Raw genomic sequence first — 24,923 nt, 5'->3', positions numbered from 1 at the left:
AGTTGTAACATCTCCGATTAAAGTTAACCGAATTTGGCCGGTTATAAAATCTGTTCTAATCAGCTGATTAAGCGTAATCGAAGTGTAACCGTAGACGGTACAACTAACCCTAAGACTCATACTGTACCATGTAGTTTGAACGATTATACTACTGTATCTTAGTTAATGCTAAGTAGTACGTACACTGTACACAATATTATGTGTAGATAACACATAGAGTAATAATTACTCTGTGAGATAACTTCAGCCACAATTGAAGATAACAATTAATAATGATATCATATAATAATTTATAGTTGCCACTTGTCCGACAGTGTGATAAGGCCAAATTAGAATCCCGTATTCCCGTAGAATGAACATAAATAAATAACTATACATTGTATAAAAATGGACAAAATAATATGTCACATGACCATATTAATCGCGATGAGAAACGATGTCTTCGGAATGGCGGTGTGCAGTCTACTGAGGCGAAATCGCAAAATAGTTATCACTCACCGCTATAATATTATAAGCTGATTAGGTCTCCGACGTGCACAGTTACACTTTGTAGTTTTTTCAATTAATATAATTAATATTTTTAAGAGGACGTTTTACAAACATACAACATAGCCAAAACTTACGTTCACAATACATAATCCATTTTACTTAGTTATTTTGGAAATTGCAGTGAATTCACCTATTATAAAATGTATATAAAAATAAGATTATTATCCAAGTGGTATCTTTCGCTTTTATGATTATTTTAATTACAAAGCAAGTTATGAGCATTTTAAAACTATACATTTTAAAACGATCATAACTTGCTTCAAAATCAAAATAGAATAGAAGACTAAAATATGCCTAATAATCTTATCTTTAAATTACAATATTTCTTATTTGGTGAATTCGTTAAAAATAACTGAGTGATATAGATCATCGTTAACGTAAAATTTAGTATGTTGTACACTTGTACCTACATTTGTAAAAAGAAAACTTGGATATAAGGATACATGGCGGCGTTAAATAGGTAATTACGAGGGTAATTAATTAATTTCCATGGTTTTGACGTTTGTTACACACAACAAGTGCTAAACATAATAATGGAACAAAAAATATTTGTTCTATCTATTTATGTATTATCTATGGAAATGAACCGTAGTTACCAACTACTATACAGGGTCTATGGATTTACTCAAAAATTCATATAATTATTATCAGCATTAGATACCTACAATGCATAATACATGACATACTCACAACTTATTTCACATACGTAAAGAGTACCTATGTACTCTGTATACTTTTACGATATCTTATTATAATAATATTATATATTTAATATGTATGTGCATAGCTTACTTGATTTCCATTTTCGTTGTGTGTAATTAATCCGATAGCGCTCTAAAAAATAGTTGTTGCATTCGTGTCAGTAGCGATATTACAAGGTTTATGGATCATTTGACGAAGGAAATGGGGCCACCGTGTAAGTATTAGTATACGAATTTGCGTGTGAGACCGAGACCCATGCCAATACGCGGTCGGGTCCTTTGTTTGGATAAATTCTATGTAATACAAATTGTATCTAAACTTCGCCGCCTTCGCTGTATGATTGGGTTGCGTCATGATCGGCCAAGGTGAGTCGAGAGTGTGCACTGTGTGCAGGTATATAATTCGCGTACTACGACGCCTATCCGTTTATCGGTAATTACGCTCTATACCTACAAACAATAGAGTGGTGTGTGTGCTAAGTTTATTCCGCCACAACGTTAAGATCGTATCGATTTCAGAACTGGTCTGGCAATAAATTCCTTTGGATAGAAAATCCAAATGGAATTATAATAAAAAAAAATTACACAAAACACACTCTACTATATTATTTGCCGCTGTTATGTTTACGGTGGTAATCGAATTTCGTTTTTTCTTAAATGTACACATGAGATCGTGTAGTGTCTTTTGTCTTTTTTTCACGAAGGTCTTGGTTTTAAGTTCGTGCGAGTATTTTTACTATTATAGGTATTGTGTGTTCTACGATTAATATTTGTGGTTTGGTTGTAATAATGTCGTTATGTTTCGTAAACGATCATTCATTTATTATCTGTTTTCGCCAAATTTAAAGAAGGTTTAATTTTCATTTAAGCAAAAATAAATATTTTACCTGGTCTTTATGAGCTGTTTATGATTGATATAATAATAAACACAAATCTTCTTGGCCTTATACAATCTCACCTAATGACCTTTAATCCTACTAATACAGACAAGTAATGAGAGTCTGGAAAGCGGCAAAAGATAGAGGGTGCTTTTCGGTTACCGAGTTACTCGTATGTACGGTAGTACAGGGTAGTACCGGAAGATATAGGTATTGGGTATATAGATTATTTTTATATTTTATTTAAAGTGATGCTTCGACATCATAGGTTATTAGCCTACAGATTATAGTATTTTGTCGTAAAGACATTCTACATCACTGCGAGATATTTTTCCGCCGCCCGTAATACTGTTGGCTTACACATTATTTGTCTACATAAAAATATAAAGTCTAGATCTCACGTCCAATGTGTTGTAAATTATAATGATGATAATTACAAAAAATATCATCTATACTCTATAGACAGACAGAAGTCTGTAATCGTAGGCGTAGCTTGATGGATTCAAGTAAGAGGGCTATAGCCTAATATAATGTTTCGGATACACAATATCTATTCTAAAAATGTAACTAAAAAATATTTACTAGGGAGGCTAAACAAAATTCCGAGTGGGCTAACGCCCCTTTCTGGCGAAATGTATGTTTATACCGAATGCCTTACTAATTTACATAAAATAGGTTAAGCACTCAGGTAAAATGTTAATTTTTTGGGAAACGAAAATGGTTATTTTTTTGCGGAAAATGAATAGAGGCCACATGCATTACACTTTATCTTTATCATACTGAAGTCTGAAATTGCTATTATACTATAATGCTATATACTATATTATCGCCACGTGGAACGGTGTTGATTAAAATTGTATTTACCGCAGAGTATGATATAATATAATGTATAGCGGCGTGCTTCCCGCACAGCCATTGCGGTTCAAGATTGTTGTACTTGGTCATAATGAAGTTGAAACCAGTCTTTCTCATATTATATTCCATTGCTGTTCTTGACAAATGACATTGGACAATAATCCTGCAGCGTTTAGTAGAATTCAATTTTCTTCCATCAGGATGGTATATAATCTAAAACGGTACATTTAGATCATCATCCCCTGCAGTCCGTTGATCGTGACTGAAATGATGACCTTATGGGCTATGTCGAACAAGATAAAGTAACTAAAATGTACCTATTGTCATCACTATTTATATTTCGTAAATTAGTAGTATAACTTATAACTCATTTAACTAATATGAATGATTAGTGCAAAGTGAATTAATAAATAAATTATAACTGTTATATGAAAACCAAAAATATTTGATAGGTATTAATAATTTAAGATATAGCTTCTAATAATGCAATTTAAATGTTTGCACAGTTTATGGAATTGTTAAATGACTGAGCATTTCGGATAAAATTGATTGTATACGTTTTTTTACATTTAAGTTGTTGAGAATACTGAACCATCTGAGAAACTATTACCAACTAGGTACTTACTTATTTTACACCAAGTACCAACTGCACAATTATACTGCATAGCTAATTTACGTTATTAGTTGTTACAATTTATTGTGTATCAACTGCCAACCATTATTTTTAACTTGAGAGTTTATGGGAATTTATTACAATAATATAGGTACAAAATCGCGGTTTCCTTTAATTTTAAACATACGCTTGTCGTAAAGCAATAGCGTTAGACAACTTATTGTTTTCTAAGCTTTCAAAATGTGTGGTTAAAGTATATTTACAATTTTTAAGAATTTTAATCATAATATATATCATCTGTGTGAATGTTGATCACAATATAATTGCCCTGTATTTAGGAACATCAATTTTAGTTAATGAAAATAGTTCATATCTACATGTACTATTACGTACTTTTATACATTTATACTTACATTTTATATTAATGTTATTTCGTTTAAATCTTCAAATTTTTACATTATTTTTAATTCAATGATGTATCGCTATATGATGAAAATATTTGCTATTAATTATTATTATTTTATTCCTAAAAACTTAAATTAAGTACCTACCTTCTCGAAACTTGCAATCAAGTAATGTATTTACCAAGTACCGATCATAGTTTGCTAGTTATTTTTTTATTTATAGTTTTACTAAAAGAAATGAGTTTTATGGTACCTATAGTTATCCAATATCTTTTCAAGTCGATCAATTTTTTTCAGTTAAAAATTCTAAAAGTACATATAATATTTATGCATTTACTCAATCGATACACTACATTTTACATTTAGCTACATGCTTACATAATATACCAAATACAGATCAATTCCATATTAGATTTTAACAAACTTTACTCCTTTCTTATGTACTAACTTTTATATTATGTTTGTACTTTTGCTAAAAAAATTCAATGATCATAATATAATGCGGTGCACTAAGAATAAAAAAGTTGAATAGCACTATCTTTGTTCATTTTATTTCAAATGTTACTCCCTTTTTGTTACTCGTATTCATATGGTCGTATTTCATAATAAATAATATTATTATAACATATTGAAAACAATTGCAATAAATTATCAACGACGTATTATACATGTTCATATAGTTACTTGGTAGTTGTTTGTATTGTTCCGTTTTTAATTTCATAATCTGCATTGATTAAGGTAAAGCTATATCTATTACCTATTATGAATCCATTATCCTGTATATTATCATTATACAACGTGTATCATATTCAACCGCAATTTGTATAGGTATTCTATTGATCTTGAATTATAACTTAGCAAAAAAGTGTATTGTTTTTTTTATTTATATATAAATATACCGTGCGTCCGCAAAAACAAGGTACACTGTATAATTAAACTATCCAAATTACTCAGTATCCTACAGATATTTTGGAATTCAATTTGCGGGACATGAAACTAGACTTTTTGATCATCAATCTCTCGCTGACTGAATTCTAAAATATGTACAGGGTACTGAGTAATATCGGTAGGTTAACTACGTGTTGAGTGTACCCAGTTTTCCGTATAGTTACAGTTTTTATATATGTACTGTGGGTAACTGTTTTTAAGTGAAAATTATAACAATGTAAATACATAACTATAAATTAAAATTAAAAATTATTGTTTATAAAACAAAATATTAATATTAATTACAATTTTAGTGTATAATATATAATTTCAAGTACATAATAAACTATTAATATTTGCATCAGAAATAAGTAAAAGTTGAAACAAATATTATCTTAATTATTGCCGAAAAAAATATGTCTACCTATTGATCGTAATATGAGTGTCGACCAATTGTCCCGGGTTTAACAAAAATTAATAAACTCTATTTATCTTAAATACCCAATATAATTACTCATGAGTATTGTACACATTATAATAAAAATATTTAAATTTCGGCTAAGTTCGTATTATATCCTTCGACACTTCTATAAGAGCAACTAAACTAACTATTAAGTATCTAGGTATTTTATTTTATTATAAATAAATAAATACAGCATTATAGAAACAAAATTAATTTATTGTTAAATATATAATTTAAAACATCAAGACGCAACAAACTAGATTTTAAATAAATAAAAAATTTTAATCGTTTAAGTATTTCAAAGGAAACTTCTAACATGTATATCTTACAATTTTTGTAGTGTGAATTCTAAATTTGTTTCTGAATTTACACTTGACCGAATTAAAATGACCCCTTGTTATTGCGTAAATTGCGCTTGGACTTGAACATTGAAAAACAGGTTTTTTTGCTATTTACAAACGCACAAGCGTGTTTTAGAAATAATAATATTGTGCTATCTTCTAAATACCGTTTTCTTGTAGGTAGTTCATAACACTCCTGATATTTTGTTCTGATATGAATTATGATTAGGTATCTGACTTTTAATAAAAGTTTTTCCGAGTAACCATGTTTGTTTTATAAAATACAAATAGTTAAGTTTTTAATTTTGTTTTTTAAACCCGTTAAAATGCAAATTCGTGAATATACCACAGTAACGGTTAAACCCTATACTAATAATAAGTATTAATAGTTTTTATTTATTTTTATTGTATGGTAAATGGTTTAAAATATCAAATATCATTAAAAGTTTTTTAACAAATATCTGAGAAAAAGTAAAATAATTTATTACTTTTCAGGCAACATGGGTTTAAAATTATGGTTGAATAATATATTATTGTTAGTAAATGTACCTATAGCTTGTTTTCAAAAAGTATAATATATGATGTGTTAAAACTTTCCTATATTTTTACTAGTTACCTCGTGAATAGCAGTATAGCACACATCGTTTTACCATTGTGGTATATAGAGACTAGTTGGATATGTGTTGTGTATTAAATTTATAAGCTTGGTAACTAGATATACATAATATTTTCATAGTTATTTATTATTACAATATTATAAACTCGTACTTAATTAAAAAATTTATTTTAAGGTTCAGCCTCATTAAATTATTATTTTATTCACTAAAATAAGAGTTTGTGAATCCCTCCTCCCCTCCAAAAAAAAAATAATAATCTTACTATGTATAATATAATAATGTATTTATTATGTAATTTCATTTAAAAAACTAAACAACTCGGGTCGTATGGTTATTTGAATTATTTTAGAAAGTTTTTTTGGCTTTAATTGATTTTAATTGATTTTGAAACTATATTTATGGACTATTGACGCCGACTTCGCGTGTAATGTAAAATCAATTCAGGTTTATATATTACTGTTAGTCGTAGCGACAGTACCTATATTATAAGTCATTCAGGGTTTACTAATTGTAATGTAGAAGGCAGTATACCTTACATATATATATTATTTATTTATCTGATAATTAATATTACTATAATCAGATAATCTGGGCTATTCTTCGGAGTATGAATGCTCGCTATGACGCACTTGTGTAAATTGGAAGAAACAATACCAGACAGACGCCTATACCTCTACTGGTTGGTTCTTATCTCACCATTATTTAACGGTAACGCCTATGTTGTGCCATCACACATTTGATATTATTATGATATTCTAAATATATGATTTAAGTATTTAAGTATGATATCTTGAATTATCAATACAGCAGACGGTTGTAGTAGCTATAGTGTGGATATGTGTGTGTGTGTGTGTGTGTGTGTGTGTGTGTGTGTGCATAGTGCATAGTGCATAGTGCATACGTGAGTTAAAATACTCGCCGTGTCTTATATATTAATATATATATGGTGTGTGCGTGCGAGCGCGCGTGCGCGTATGTGTGTGTGTTATTGGTCGTTGCCCTGTTGACTTCTCAGTTCTCTTCGTCTTCCTCAGTTCCTCGTCGTTGTCGACATAGTCTTCGTCTTCGACTGTATTATAATACAAAAAAATACGCAAGTATAGAATACGTGAGCGCACGCGCGCGCGTGTGTGTGTGTGTGTGTTTTGCCGGTACGGCTCGTACCGGTTCCTCTATTGCCGCCACTGCCATCCATTGTTTATTTCATTCGTGTACGCAGTACGCACACACACACATACACACACATACACACACATATTCACGAAGAGACCGGTCGAGTACTCGAGTACACCAACCACCTGTTATGATAATAATAATTAATAACAGAAGTACACTAGTACGTAGTATTACCTAGCTATTATGATATGATTATTATTGTTATTAATTATTTCCACTATTAAGTATTTAATGTAATGTTGATATTTTTGTTTTGTTTGCTAATATTGATGACTACATGCCACATGGGTATAAGGTATAACCTCGAGTATAAAACATTAGAACCATATACGTTTGGTCGTCTCGTCCAAAATATGTTCTTGCAGCTAGAGACTTAAATTATTTTTATTGAATATAATTTTACGTTTGCTACAATAATAAACTAAGTTAGTTACTTGGTTATGTTGGTATAATTATTTTTATTTTTATTTTCGCTTTACCTATATAATTGATGATCTTGCAATATTGTTTTGCTGTATTGTTGTAAACATATATTTTTGTTAAATCTAAAGTATAATTTTTAGTTACTCATTAAGTCTTAAACACGTTCTGTTAATTTTGGTATCTAATAAGTTATACATAATTGTACACATCTCTACTGTGTCTATGTTTTTTCTTCCGAAATTTCAATACTTCAGTCGACATTCGTTATTTTTGTCGTAATCATTAATTTCCATTCACTTTTATTCACACCTACATTTCGAATGACCTCATTGGATAAAAGCGACGAGGAAAGAACTTATACTTTTACGTGCTCTCTATGCCAAAAAGTGTTTTGACAGACTATAATATAATATCTTTAGCATTCGGGTAGTATTCTATTGACTATAAATATGAAATATGTTTCTACTAATTGCGGTATTGTCAACTTCGTGTTATGTGTATTTGTATAATTGTATTGTGTTAGATTCTGGAGTAAATAAAATGTATTGTAAATGTATTGTTTTCCTATTATATATCGAAGAAGCAAGAGCATGCATTTTAATGAAATCGAAAAGAAAATGTTTGTCCAAATCAAGTATAATACTCACAAAATATCACGATGCTTATTATTATATTTTTGATTGAAATATATATCAATAATGATCAAAGTATTCAAATACCACTTCTTGAATTAAATTAAATAACTTTTCGATTACTGATGTTAATTGTTAAGGTATATTTTGCTCTATTTAAATCAAATTATATTTCAGTTCTAAAATATGTTTATAGCCTGTATAGAAATTAAATATTATTCAAACTGAACTCACTTGCAATGAATTATATTCATTTTGTGTATGTTATTAAATGCGGTGCTTTAATATGTTTTGTATGAGTTTAAAATTATAAGTGCTATTTATCAACGATAAACAAATACTTTATAATTATTTTAAATATCTACATACAATATAGATTATACATGTTGCATGTGAAACATGATATTAAGGCAATTATGTAAATAAAAGTTAAGTACTCATTTTCACAACACATTTCAGTAACAAATATCACTTAAATACTCGTATAACATAGCCGTGTTTAGATTATGTCTATAGGTATATTTTGTATATATAGGTATGAGAATAATAATAGCAAATATTATGTTATTTTTTTATCTACTTCCATGATAAAATCATAATTTATGTGTTTACAATATCTAGTTTAATTAATTACAATAACTTATATTATATTAGCATCACTAAGCAAAAATTCTATAGACAATCATGCCGAAAATTTTAATGCTTTTTGGTGGGAGAAATCGGTACCTCGGTCCTCGATGTGAGTTTACCTTGTGTGTTCATTGTGCAATTGTACATTTAGACTAGATTTTTTTCTAAAAATATATTATTTTTTTATAATACCGAAAAAACGAGTTCAGAACTATAATTTGTTGTCGTAATTATGATTGATGGTATAGAAAATAATATAGAATAGTCAAGTTGAATCATGACAGATGGAAATTATTAAATATAAAAAATATCCAAACATTGTAGACCAATATTTTTCAAGTATAAAGAAAGCCAATTTTATAACATACATAAAAAAAACAAACTTGCTTAATTTTAATTCAGTATTTCGATCAAAACATCATTTATTATTGAACATTGAAATTTATATCAAATTAAGTTTCTAACAAAATATGGTTTAGATATTTTGGTAATTTCTTTATAATACATAATACATAATACATATTATATTTATATTTTTACCATGAGGCCAAGGCCTGTATGTCATAGTTTATACTTTAGTTTATACAGTTGCTATGCCCAAATATGTATAGTATGATTAATTTCAAAACACTGTGAAGTGAAGTCCCTGAATTCTAAGATAAAATTATACATTATAGTATATGTTGTTGTCTCTATCAGCAAACAATATAATACAGTCTTGGTTATACTTCGAAAAAAATTAATAAAAAAATTTAAATAAAATTTGAATACTGTTGGTAAGTATGTCATGTAATACATTAAGTCCATTCGCAGATTTTACAATAAACCGTTCTTGGAAACAGTTCCGAGATGCGTTTTGTTTAGATTATAAACAGTTTAATATAGTGTATAATAAAAAGTAATAGTAAAAGTATTTAATGAAAAATATTATGGGTTCTGTTGTGTCACTGGTTCACGCCCATTTAAGATGACACACATACGTCATGAAATTGGATTACAGAACTAGTAGGCAATGTACAGTGTACACAGCACATTTTTATTACATTAGTGGTATATCTAATGAAACGTGGGCAGAAGTAATTTTATATTTTGTTTCACGTGTATACCAAATCAAATATATATCATCTATATATTATTTAATATGTATTGCATTTTAATCGGGTGTGCCGTTCAACACGTTTTCCATGTAATAACTCTTTACTTTAACTTTCTTAAGTGGTTTTTCATAAATTTGAAGATTATGTTGTACGAATTGCGTAAGCATTGGCGGAAAACTAGGATCGGACTGCGCGGACGTGACAATAACGAGAAAAACAGATGTTGTTTTTACGACGAACTCGGGAGGAAAATAAATAATGAATTTCAATTACGAATGGTAGTTAAGGTCATCGTTCATGAGAAATAAATTTTCCTCTTACAGAAAAACAACTGGTTGAATTTAAAATAATGGAACTGTGTTTTCGTCTTGCGTTAAGTTTATTTTTACTGAAGCAACGAGAAATAATAGCGCGTTATGAATTAACATTATTGATTGCCCTATTCATTCTTACGTTTAATTTAATTATCTTTAAGCTATATACCTAATGTAGTCCGGTTAAATTGCATATAATAGTAAATTTAAAAAATAGTTTATTATATAGACAATGTGTGAGCATGGTGTAAGGTATATATAATTAATCTTTATAAAGATGGGCTATATAAAGGCCCATTATTATTTTTTAAATAACAATTATAAATCAAAATCTGACGTTGAAAGTTTTTTCACTATAAATTTTGTTTTTTCTAGAAAAAACGATAGTATGGCTAGCGGTGAATTAGAAGTATTACGATGCGAGTCCAGTCTATGGTCTGGACACTGTTGTGCTCGATGCCGGGCCGAACTGGGACGGATAATCAATAGAGGGGCCAATTGTCGTGCTTGTCGAGAACGGATATGTATGTCTTGCAGGGAATATTCAACTGCCACACATGCTCCCGAATGGCTTTGCATTCGGTGTCATAAAGAAAAAATTGAGTAAGTATAGTAAAATATACTGTTTATTTTCCAATACCTATAAAATAACTTTGACCTAACGTATATTTGAACAATAAACTATTCATTTGGGATATTTTATGTTAAAATAATGTGTTACATAATAATTAATTTAAAGTAATGATACCTATACATTTTGTATACTATATTATAAATGGGTACTCAAAAAACAAATAAATTACAAAATTATATAAAGTATCTGTATAGCTTAACCAATAAGCTGCGAATGCCGAATAAACCTATTTAAACGTTTTAAAAAATCATACAATCTCAAGGATTTTTGAATTCTCAATTCTCTTTCTAACTATCATAATAACTTAAATGCTATAATTTGAATTCTCGCACGGCTGATTTATTATATGTTACTCGTATTCGACCATTTCAAAGAAAGTGCGTAATTGGTTTTTCCTCTTTAAATCACACATTTTTAAGACCATTGTACATTATTTAACATTAATTAATATATATGTCTGATAAGAGTAAGTACTCGGTGGTGTACTCGATGTACTTAAATATTCATATTTTCAAAAAATGCTTGTAAACCGTTGTAAACAGATCTTACAACGTAAGACCACAGATTATATAAAACCAGATGGTGCACTTCTACATTTACGGATAAGTCGAACTTACCTGAAAGCGGTAGGGTCACATAATATGAGGAATACATTATTGAACAACATATTTACTATAATTATTGTATCAAATAAGATAACAATGGATAAGAATTTGGCGCGAGTGCTAAATACCAGTGATGCGTAAGTTAGTAGATAGCGTAGGTAGTTAATAATCAATAATTTCTTCTAAAATCTATTTTTCTCTATTAGTGGTGATACTAATTTGAGGTAGGTTTTGATTGTTGAAATTGTTGAGGATTGCATGACTTGAATTGGAAGTGCACCATCTGGTTTTATATAATCTGCAATAAGACAAAGAATAACATAATATAAGTTTAACGATGAAAAAAAATACTAAAATTTAACCCACATAAATAATTGTATAAAAATAATGCCCACACAGTTCATACCCCGAATTAAGCCTATAGTTATGTTCAATGTATAAATAATACAAAGAACATTATCCATCTTTATAAATCACCGACAAGCCAAATATCCATGAATAAAATAATGTCCAAGTGGTTAGTTCATATCTTAAAAAGTATAAAATAGATAATGCATCTATACTGTTTATATTATATTTAACAGAAATAGTTTCTATGTAGTAACCAAAGAAATCAAACACAATATTTTAGTAACACAATACTAAGTTAACTATACTGTAGAAATCTTTTAATTGACATGACAAACTTAAGCATTTTTTTTTTAAATTACTTTTTTGTTTACTTTATTATTTTATTTTTATAATTTTTAAAACTATATAACATTCGTATAAAATGAAATAATTAAGATATCAAATATAAACATATAAACATATATAAACAATTAGTATCTAAACATTTTTGGGCTATTTATTGGTAGGTACATACATTTGTTAGGGTACAGATAGTAAACAGAAACTGAGTGATTCTTCTAGTGACCAGAATTCAATCAATATTAAAAGGACGTCATACCCTCATGTGCTGACTCCGTCTTACTAAGCATAACGGATAATTTTACATCCAGTAGGAATGTAGTATTTGTTTTACTCTGTTATTTTTTATATTGAAGCGTGAGCGTCTACGCCTGAGTAGCGCTGTATGATGAATTACTTTTTCCAAAAACATCGCATATATTATATTATAAATTAGATATTATAAAACTATACCTAGGTATATCATAATATGTTATTTGATTAATATTTATATCAGACCGGTGTGATTGGTTCATGGTTTAATTCAAAGCTTGGAACCGGAATTTAAAAAAATAACGATATTTTAACCGGAACCTTCTGAAAATATTGGAACTGGAACTTAACTGAAACCCTTTTTTTATTTTCTTAAGAACCTAAACCGGAACCGGAATCGGTATTTGTTGGGAGAGAATTTTTCGATTTTTTCGAATCTAATTTTAATCAATTATTTTATATATTTAAGTAAAAAATAATAATAGTTGCCTCATTAAATTTGGTCGATGTTGGAAATGTATACTTGTATTTAAAATTGTATGTTTCTATATTCTAACAGTTTCAGAAACGATAAAATATGAGCAGTTACCAAAATAAAAATGTATAAATAATAAATATTATTATTTTTCCGTCGGTTTGTAAACCCCGTCGTTATGATTATTTCCCAAAAATTATTGTATACTTATAATTTATAAATTGTTTTGGATGACGACATCTGGTGATGTTATTGAGTGATGTCTAATATTTTGATTATTAAAACGATCAAAATACGTACCCTGGTACATGTATAAATTGTTATCAGATTGTGACTAGAACAAAATACAAATATTTGTTTAAATGTACATATTAAATATAATTTTTGAACAGTTTCTCGTAATAATAAAATGCTGCAGTTTATTTTATTGTTAGTGTTAAGTCTTAACAGTTTTAGGTGAATGTTATTTTTGATTCAAATATTTAATAATACATAACTTGATAGATTTATTTTATTATTATAATATGATCAGTTGAACTGTTTTTTAAATACAGAATATAATATTGTTCATAAGATTATATAAATGTTTTATTGTATTGAATTTTACATGAAAAATAAATTATTAGAACCAAAAATACTATTCTTTAATGTTTAGTCTAGATTAAAATTTAAAAGTAAAATACATTTTAGACTCTATTATATATTATTGTCTCATATAACTTGGACAGACAATTATCAAACATGAATTCCGATTTAAGCTTAAAAGTTAAAATGAGAAAAAGTCAATTAATCAAAATACCTTTCAGTAAGAAAGTAATATTGTCATTTCAATTTATACCAAAAAAACATCAGTTAAGTTCTTCTTATATTGTACAATTCTAATACAAATGTCAGTAGTACAAAGGGTTCAAACTACTACCTTACCACAGATTCACAACTACAGAGTGAGTTGATCAAGGGTCTAAGGCTGTATGAAATGAATTCTATTGAGTATTGGCCATTTTATTTCAATATCTTTTTTAAAAGACAAGTATGTACCTACTACCTATCTATCGAAAATTAACTTACAAGAACCTAGAATTTAGGATAATGTATCAAGACATTGTTCATTAATTCTCAAGTGTTGAGTAAAGAAACAATAGTGATATAAATAACTATAACGTTGATACTTGGCTACATCATACAAAATTCTACCATATTATTTAAATAAAATCACTTTTGATAGTTATCATTGAATGTTTGATTGCATCATATTATACCATACACTCGTACTGCTGACTTCTACTTCTTATAACACAAGTCAGCACTATTTTTTTTTAATTTGTTATGAATGTTTTTAAGCAAAACAGTAAATTTTCTAAGTATTTTGACCGCAGTGTCAAAATAGTTTGATTTAATCATTTTAGATTATATGTATGATGGTTTAAACTTAATTTTTTTTTACCTTTAGAAAAAGAAGTATCTTTAAATACCGGTATTTATCGGTTCCAGAACCGAAACTTTAATTCTGTAATTTTAAGAACCGGTACCGAATTTTTTTTTTGAGAACCAAAAAGGAACCGAAACCGAAAAAATCATAAAGGTTCCATGCCCTGGTTTAATTACCTAGTCTAAATATTTTGAAAGTTAAATTGTGTCTAAAATATATGTTATATGGCGAAAAAATTTTAATTATAACTCAATAGGTATTACTTGTAACTATAAGGTTGTAATTTTTGTTTAGATATTAAATCATTTAAATGTCTTTAAAAAAAAATTTTTTAAAAAAACTGAGCTATTATATTTTTTTATATTTTTAGAATATTGAAAGACCAATTAATTAAGAACTTTGCATATTTTACATTTTAGATTCTGATTTTATTTTTCCGTGGGGCAGTGAAAATACATTGTTTTTCTATTTTAGGATAGTTTCTTTTAGCAAATTCGATCTGGTTGGTATTTTAATTGGTCAAAAGTAAAAGTTTCTTAGTATCTACTTTTTAAGGTATTTAACTCGGAAAAACAAAAAATATATTACGGAAAACGAGAATTTTAAAACCAGTTTCATTCAAAATCGATTTAGTGGCTTAACTTAAAAATGAATGACAGACGGCACTTGAAGTTTTCACAAAATGTTTATACTAGCCTTTCCTATACGCCATGATAAATTTTTTTAAATATTTTGACTACTTTTACTGTTACAGCTGCTATATGCCAACCAAACATTAGCATAATTGAATATATTTATATTATAATTTAGTTATAATTAGTTGCGTCGAATAATCTTTATTCAATAGTAACAATTATTTTCTTAACGTAGTATACCTATCTCGAATTACAGTGGCAACTGCATTAATAAACAACTGAATAGTATTTCAATGACCGATTTCGCTTTATTTTGCGATAAATTAACCATACGAACAGAAAAACATTGAATCATAAAAATGGGTCGCATATATTTGCGACCAACCACCGAAAAAATAATAATTCAATGTTTTTCCATACAAATAGAAAATATCAAGTTTTTTTTAACTTTATAATTATGTTAGAAAAAAAATAAGCTTAATAGCATATTGTGTAGGGCGGGAAGTGAGTTATTTCATTCACGAGTGACGTGTGCGGTACAAGCCTCGCAGGCGAGCGCCTGCTTTCGCCCAAGACTAAAATTATTACCTTCCCGCACGAGCCACACATGCTTCAATATGTTGTTACTCCTCTACCGCCTCCACCATCACCTATATCAATGTTACGGTACGAACCAAAAATCATAATATTCTGTTCTTGCTGTTCTTTGTGTCTAGCTTCGCCAAACTGTTTCATAGAAAAGAACGGGAGTAACTCTCCCATTATTAGTCGTAATATTTGATATATTAGACAAAAATATATGTCATCGATAACTTGATGACTTGATGTATATTAATCTAAATTAGACGTTAACTTCTGTTGGTCAGAAAAAAGCATTTACTGTACGCTCGATAGAATATTGCTTTAATATGCTTTAACCGGCATTGAAAACTAAATTTTCTGTGCTGGCGTGACAAAAAGTTTTTAAAATTTTGATTTGAAATTGAATCCCTAATTAATGTTTAAATATTAACTTCTTCATACTGTTTGTGTTAATTTTTGTTAAAAATTGGTTGTTGAAACAGACTACACACTTAAAGTATCTTTAACTGGGTGTTGTAAACGCATTTTCTTTCGTTCACCTTGGCATTTGCCAGTTTATTGTATACCTATTATTATAAATCTGAAAGCATTGATAAATCATTTCATTCAGTCCTGAACATGGCTAGATTTACAATATGATTTTTAAAGTGTATGAATTTTATATGAGGAACCTTGTAGCTTGTACACAATATTAAATTATCAACTCGGAATGACTAATAGCATCGAAAAAATGATAAAAATAAAATACAATATTTATAAGTTATTTGATTATTATCCTGACAACAATAAATGTCTCTTTTTGAAAGTTTCTACCAGCCATATATTATGTGTCTAACTTCCGATGTATTGAAACCTTTACTAATATAAGCCTGCTGAAGCACTCGTTCCACCCAAAAATACACTAAGCTATGAATTTCAAAAAAATGGTGGTAAATTAGGAAATTGTGAGGTTCCTACAGCACTAGTCTGGCACGTTAAAAATTAGTAAATTACATACATTATTTTCTTTCACGTCGAAAAAATTAAGAAGTTATGTTAGTACATTGAATACTGTATATAAATTCATATAAATATCAGACTTTTTACTTTCTCCGCTACCGCCTCTTGCTCTCTAGATATTTTGGTAATCCAAACATTTTAATGAACACAGTTCTTGCTGTGCTAGGTGTCTGAGTGCTTTGCCAAACGTTTTCATAGAACAGTACTTACCCATTTACTAGCTAGTATGTTTTGATATATTAGACAAAATGTATATTGATGTACAGTATGTTTTCCCGTGTGTTATAAAGACGGACGTCGTACCCTCATGTGTTGTCTCTGTCTTACACACGTACAAGATTGCACATTTTATTTCACCAGATTCATTAATGTGCTGTTAGTTTTCATATTAGAGTTAATTGACTAGTTATAAAATATAAAAGAAAGATTATTATCAAAGACCCCACGTAGGTTTTTATTGATATTATTATTTTTAAGCAACCTTCCTAACCTTTTAGAAACTGTATATTTTAAAATTATCATAACTAACTTAAAAATATTAATATTAATAAAAGGCAACTTGGGGCCCTAGATAATAACCTAACCTTTAAATTTTATATTAGGTCAATTCACTCTAATATCAAAACTCACTGCACTTTTGAATCTGGTGAACTAAAATTTGCTATACCTACTGTACCCGTGTAAGACGGTGACGACACATGCGGGTACGACGTCCGTCTTTATAACAAACTTGGGTTCAACAATGGAACAGCATCAAGTCTTGACGTTGCCTATACCCGGACCGGTAGATAGACGCTGCTGGGAAAATTTATCTATGCGTTCACGTAGTGAACAATTTGGACAATAACTTTTCCTCATACCTGGCAAAAACAAGTTCTCTGAACGAATAGAGGTATTTTCATACGTGTCAATAGACATCGAAAATCAAACAAATTGTTTTCTTTCGCTTACCGAAGATTATCCTAAATGTCTTTTAAGCTCAAGGAACAAAATCGTATGCTCGATGAAATGACATTGAGAACCTAAGCTTTTAACGTTTAATATCTTGAATTGATAATATTATATCTTAGTTTTTTTTTCCATAATATAAGTCATGATGTTATGTGTACTATAACTCATAAGAAGTATAGATCGATGTATGATAAAAATATATAACGTTTTTTCAGATCATTGGAGCCGGCAAAAGAATGGATCGTCGATTTTTTATCACCAGAAACCATGAAATTTCCAAAAAACGAAACTAAACTGGGCAGGTCCCTGACGTTCAAAGGTACGTTGACAACGACGATAAACCGTAATATCAGCTTCATTATTGTTCCCAACGTACGATGGCGTGTATATTTTGTCGTACGGCGATATGTATTAATATTTCATTCGTTACGAAACTCGAGCGCATAATATATACAACTTGGAAACAATTGTATGAATTCGTCGCCGCCCTCGTCCTCCTCCTCCAACGTCCTCGTCATCGTGTTCTTTTTCTAAACTCTTTTCGCGTCTATCTCATAAATATATAGTATATTATATATTATAATATTACATGGTTTATACATAATATTATATATATATATATATATATACTCGCACACCAGTGAACGAGTCTGCCCACCAAAGTCCGTTGATCCTAATGGATCGACGCCGTCTCCTCCTCCTACAGGCAACCGTCCCGCCAGCGCGCGTGCCTACGTGCGTGTTGTCATACTTTTTCGTTACGTTTTTTATTTTGTTCGTTTAGTCTCCTCGTTCTCTCCTCGTGTGCGTAACGCGTTATGTTTGTTTCTGCCGACAGACTCGTCTCCGTGGTCGGCCGTCAGAGGGTCGCCCGAACTGCGAGCATACAGCAGCATGCCGCGGGGTAGCGTACCGTGGCCGCGGCGGAACGGTGGTAGCGGCGGTGGGGTCGGAGTGGCCTCACGCGTCGGACCACCCGCACCAGCCGTCGTCGGCCCGATGAAGCCCGACGACCGTCCGGCGCAGCGACAGCCGACCGTGGATGTCAACACCGTCCACCTGGTGGACACTTGTGGCCACGTCATCGACATGCAGACGGTGCCCCAAACGACGACGGTGACGGCCATCGCCGATGTCTCATCGCTGCAGACGTCGGGCGACGTCAACCATCCCGGTAACGAATCCGAGGACGATCGCCGGAAGCAAGTGGCTACCGCTCTGACCGGATGTCTGTCCAGAGTACAAGAAGATCTCAAACATATTCCACCCGGTAAGCTGCTCTTACCCTTCATTTATTTTCCGGTGTTTACGTTTTGCTGGGATCCATTCTATTTGCTATAGTTGCTAAAATGTTTGATAGCAACGCAAATCAAACTGTGAAATTAGTAATTTTTTTTGATATAAAATTGAGAACTTAAGTACTCGAAATAAGAAAGGACCCGAGATTTTATTTTTACCAGTATAATTCCTAACCTTCAATTTTTTATTTTATTATTTTTTTACCATGTTTGCCTACATAGAGCCCCTTAAAAGCATAATTGTTCCTTACCCATTCGATACAAAATGCATAATAAAAATACTATAGACACTGGGGCGTGGTTGGCCGCAGTTACTAAAGTGTTTTGATGTCCAACAACGGCCAGCGTGGCCAGCCAGCTTTTAGTGATGAATCTACGCCTTATGTACACGTATTCCAAACCAATACCCTGCAGTAAAAACCTACTGATGACCTCAGATGTTGAAGCCTTAACTCAATAAAAAATAAAAATACCAGACTTTTTTCACGATCAACGGTATTATACAAAAAATATATTTGTGAAAAAAAGACTTAAGACGTTAAATCTTTACGTATTGTTCTTATTTGAAAAACGTTCTTCATAAATATTTTTCAATACAAAAAATAGGGACTCTAGTAAGGCGTTAGTAATAGGCAACTTAATATAATTTTTAATTTGAAACATCTAAAAATTTCTGGTCTCTTTTATTTTGTTTCAATTATAATATTACATTCAGAGAAATGAATGCATTGAGGCACACGATTAACAATTTGAAAATGTTTCTAATAAAACATCAAAATATGCAAAAAAAATAAAAGTAAAACATTAACAATTTTAAATATCTCACTACTTTATTATTGCGAGTATAATTTAGTTATATTTTACAGTGTTGTTTGGTATAAACTGTATTAAGTAATAACAATCAAAAGCAGAACGAATATTATTAAATAATATTTTCATCAATTATTTGCCAAGTGCTATGTAGATCTTTTGACAAAATAATTAAAAACAACTTATCTTCGTAAATAAAAGCAAACTACCGGAATCAACGTTCACCACTTCACCATAGTAAAACAATAAATTATTAAAATAACTTAAAATTAATAAGCAAAATAAAACCTAATTTTAACCGAACTCAATTCCTTCTAGGAAGTAATAAAAAACAACTAAAGGCTTTTCACCCAAACTCCTTTCTAACGAACACTTAATATTGATGATACCTTCATAAAAATTTTAAAATCAAATGATTGGAAAAAAATGACCACCCTGATAAAAATCGTTAGGTTAAATTTCATGGATATGTGTTGATTTAACCGTTAGATAGCGTTTACATAGTATCTGCATATTACTGATGACAGTTTTTCAGGGGTTTATTATAGGCAATATTCTAAACTTTTCAAATTAATAATTTATTAGGAACATTTTACAATATATTAAAACTTTTTTTTTAAAACCATGAATAATGGTTTTAATTATTTTATTGTAACTTAAAAATATTATGTGTGTGTTTATTCAATTTTTAAAGTACATTATCATATTTTATACACACAATGACATTTTATAATTACATTTTTCGGCGAAAATGGATTTTACCCACTGTATAGTACTAATACCTAATAGTGAAATAAATAACTTTAATCACAATAATATCATCAAATAAGTATACTTAGTAATATTATAAGCGGACAAACTGTCGGCGCTCTGCAGAATCGTTTTTCGTTGGTTAGTCCAAAATGTTTATGTATCATAGAATTCAAACTGAACACATCCATTACAGTGACTCTATAGATACCTCATGTACTGCAGAAGCATTGCCCACTCACTTACTCGCTTTTTTTGGCTTAATGATAATAATGGATATGCGTTTTATATTAATAAATATTGTATAACAGTTGTTCACTGTATTTAATATATTTGTAGTGAATACAAAATATATATAGGATAATATATCAAGAAGACATAGTTTACTTCTAATATCTTAACTCCAGCTTGTAAAGTACTATGTTCTTTGAGGAGCAGTACGCCTGAAGTGTATCCGATACGTATTCAAACGCACACGGGTGTCCGTGAGGTGGCATAATTACGTACTTAGACAAAAACCGATTACGTTTCTGTTCGGTATAGGTTTTCTATTCCTCTCCCACACGATGCTCTCGACCATCGGTGATGTGAGGTGGTTAACCTTGCAGCCACTTCTTTCGGCAATCCGTCTATTGTGCTTACCGGCCTATTGCCATTGTTATGCATTCATTTGTCACACCCAGGGTTGCCAAGTCTTCCGTGCAATGTGTTTTGTGTCCGTTGTGTGTTGTACCTATGTGTAAGTACGCGGACTCCTTATTGTTAACCAAAACATTTATTGTTATCTAACGTCAGCGGTGGACAGTGATGTCACAAGAAAATAATATATAATGTTGTATTGTGTTATATTTATATTTTATTACAACGAGAGGAGTGTATAACGTATAGTGTATTCCTTATAATATTATATTTAGTACCTTTTTTCCTCTTGACCCTATAAATTCTTGTAATATATTATAATAATATATAAAACGTATTGATCCATATTCTTCAGTCAGTCGTCGTGTATTGAGTTGTATAGAATGTTTTATTAGAATCATTAGAATGTTCTCATGGAGATGTATAGGAATATTTAATGTTTTACTTTTCAAAATAAAATTCTTTCTGCCGGTTTTACTTTTTAATTTTGTAACTTATTAAGTATATAATTTGTATTTTAAAATGATTCTCATTTATATTTAACGCGTGTGATTAATAACTAAATTAACATTCTCCGACAACTTCATCATTACTATTCTAAAATTCAAATCAGAAAGTTAGTATACAAGAGTAATTAGGTATAGAAAGATTTCACCAGCTGGGATTTAAATAACAGAACATACGTGAATTTACAAATTAAATCATCATTGACACTTCATATCAAACTTCAATGACTACTTGATCTTTGTGGATATGATAAATAAATAACTTACAATTCGCTCACCGACTAAACAAGGTTCTATAATCACCGAATTCCCCTGTACAGTGTACCTATATGTGTATATTTATGAAATCACATAAATAATATATTTTTCTGTTTAATATATATATATGTATTATAGTTTATAATATATGTGATATGTGAACCCAAAATGATGTAAATTAAATATAATTACTTTGGTACATATTTAATTATATTTTTACAAAAACTTTCTTTTAAAATGAGTATTATTATAAACATTAAGTAATAATGAATTACGATTCGGGCATATTCAGAATTAATTTTCTTGAAGTATACTAATTTCCAAATTGTATTTACACAAGTCGTGGAAACATTACAATGTTCGATAGATGATGAGCGTTTTATTTCGCTGTTAATTTCAAAAAACTCGGTACTTTCATTTCAAGTTTAACAATACAATCTTTATGAAAGGCATAAACATAAAAATAAATAGCTATAAGTTTTGTATATTAACCTATATTTATACTTGAATGTAATTAGGTAATCTAACCGAAAAAATATCAATCGGCTTGATTAATAATAAGTAATAACCAACAATAGTCTCCTGTGAATTTGTGGTCATCTATATTTTTCTGTTGATATGCTTAAAATGTACTATTTTTTTACACATGTTTATTATTTGTGTACACATTTGTATTCTATTTTTTTATTCCTAGGTACCTATTGTTCAGACAAATACAATTTATTATTTATTTGCATGCGTGCAATCGACAATATATTTCTATTGGTCTGGTCTATTCATACACATTGTTCTGCTTGGCTTATGTTTTATTTCAAACCCATTTTATACAGATAATATTAGGATAATATCTATCACATCTCCGAGGCTCGTAAACCGTTTTAAAACGATTTATTATTTTAATATCATGCCACGACGCTGTCAGTAATCGTGTCCAATACAATTTAGGATCGCTTGAACACGAATTTCTCATATTTTATTAAAATAAAATAAAAAAGAGAAATTAATGTATAAAATAATTTATTTCGTTATCAATCGAAAATAAAACAGTGGATATTCCCATAATTTCCATAGTATTTTGATTCTTGTGCGTTTCTTTGTTTCATCACACAAAAACACGATCAATTTGTTAGTTGTTCCCACTAATCATTAAATTTTGACTTTTTATTTAAAGTGCAGGTTCTACAAAGGCAATTTACAACAAATACATAAATGCAACTAAAGCTAGCTTAAGTATACAAACCATATGGACTGTAATGTACAAATAAAATATGTATAGTTTTCTAGCGCTCCGACCATCGTTAGTTGTATTTTATTAATCATAATAGCATATTATTAATATATTATGCATTTATATAAATTTAAGCCTCTTATAACTGTATAGGTATATAATATTTAAAGACTTACTTGAAATTCGATATCTGAAATCTGTTTAACTAAAACACGGCGTTCTCGTGAACACTGCAGATGCTGTTAAAAACAAATATTATTTAAATAAGTAAAAAAATATTGTTTCCAAAACTTTTTATTAGTTTATTAACATCTGTTCTTCAAAATGGATGTACATTATTGGTTCCTACCCCTTATTAGGAATGCAATATGGTGCCGAAGGGTGTCTATTGTTCTCGGATTTCCTGTCGGTAATCGGTGTCATCGGATTTCGTAACTCTTCTGCACACCACAACTGAAAAGTACGTATGTGTGGGTGGCCTTTGATGCAGTATAATATGCATAGTATAGTGTGCTATGAGAGTTCTAACTGTTCTAGGATATGCACGTAATTATAATCTGGGTCTTGACGACATAATATATCGTATGCTCACCAAATGGTTACTTTTGTATAATATTATACACAAACACTTGACTATAGATTGAGAAGAATGCAAATTTATATATTTTTTCAACGTTTTATAATTTTTAAACTTAATCAAAAAGTATGATTGGACGAAATGGATTAATTAAACCGTATACACAATATAAACGTCATCAAAAAATTAATTATTATTAACCCGTTGAATGCAAACAGCTAAAACTAGTAATTCGAATTTATATGTCTTTAATTAGTTGCGCGCGTTGTTTATAATATATTGTCTGTAGGTATTATAAAAAAAAAAATGTATACATTAAGATTTATCTTTACTTTATGACATATATTTTATCATGAATATTACTAATTTATTTACAAATAATTGTAATATTTCTCATTACCTACCTACTAAAAGCTCTATAAAAAAAAATTATTCATTATTCTTGTTACTAGCATAGATTCATGATAGGTCCTTAAGTATATTTCTTAGCAATGTTCCACTTCTAGATTATTAATATATTATGCGTTGATTCAAGTGATTTTAAAACCTTATTAATTATTATGTATAGTTTCTTAATTATATTAGAACTCATATACACATATCACATGAAATTTTATCATTTTTAGTAACCTCTTTAATATTTAGGTAATATAACTACATCTATAATTATTCATCTTAAAGTGGTATTTTATTTATTTGAAAAAAAATAATTCATGTAATTTCATTTCCACTATTTAACAGAAATATGCCTATATTGTAGATTTGTAGCAAACTTTCTTTAGCAATATTAGTCACATATTATGAGACTACAGTTTGTTTTGAGTTTCATTATTTTGTATATAGAATAGTTTTTCTTGGTGAATCTAAATGTTGATCGGAATTGTTTCGTGTAGTTGATAAAGGCCAACATGCGCATTTCAAATTTCTCAACGGTTAGCTATTTTAAGTAACTTTTTTGGCTGAACATCAGCTGGGAGGCATTTAA

At 29.5% G+C, this 24,923-nt stretch overlaps 1 protein-coding gene across 1 annotated transcript in view; it reads left to right on the top strand.

The window, feature by feature from the left end:
- LOC111036127 overlaps window positions 1-24,923 on the top strand; it is a 68,851-nt gene that overhangs the window by 10,879 nt on the left and 33,049 nt on the right. The window contains exons 2-4 of the mRNA XM_022318031.1: window positions 10,996-11,223; window positions 18,088-18,191; window positions 18,711-19,142. Coding sequence (XP_022173723.1) covers window positions 11,009-11,223; window positions 18,088-18,191; window positions 18,711-19,142 — 751 coding nt within the window. The 5' untranslated portion in view covers window positions 10,996-11,008. The remainder of the gene's footprint in view (window positions 1-10,995; window positions 11,224-18,087; window positions 18,192-18,710; window positions 19,143-24,923) is intronic.

This window comes from Myzus persicae, unplaced genomic scaffold (genome assembly GCF_001856785.1).
Source record: "Myzus persicae strain clone G006 unplaced genomic scaffold, MPER_G0061.0, whole genome shotgun sequence".
Taxonomy (NCBI): Eukaryota; Metazoa; Arthropoda; class Insecta; order Hemiptera; family Aphididae; genus Myzus; species Myzus persicae.
Note: the sequence above shows the minus strand (reverse complement) of the source record. Positions and strands in the feature narration are given on the sequence as shown.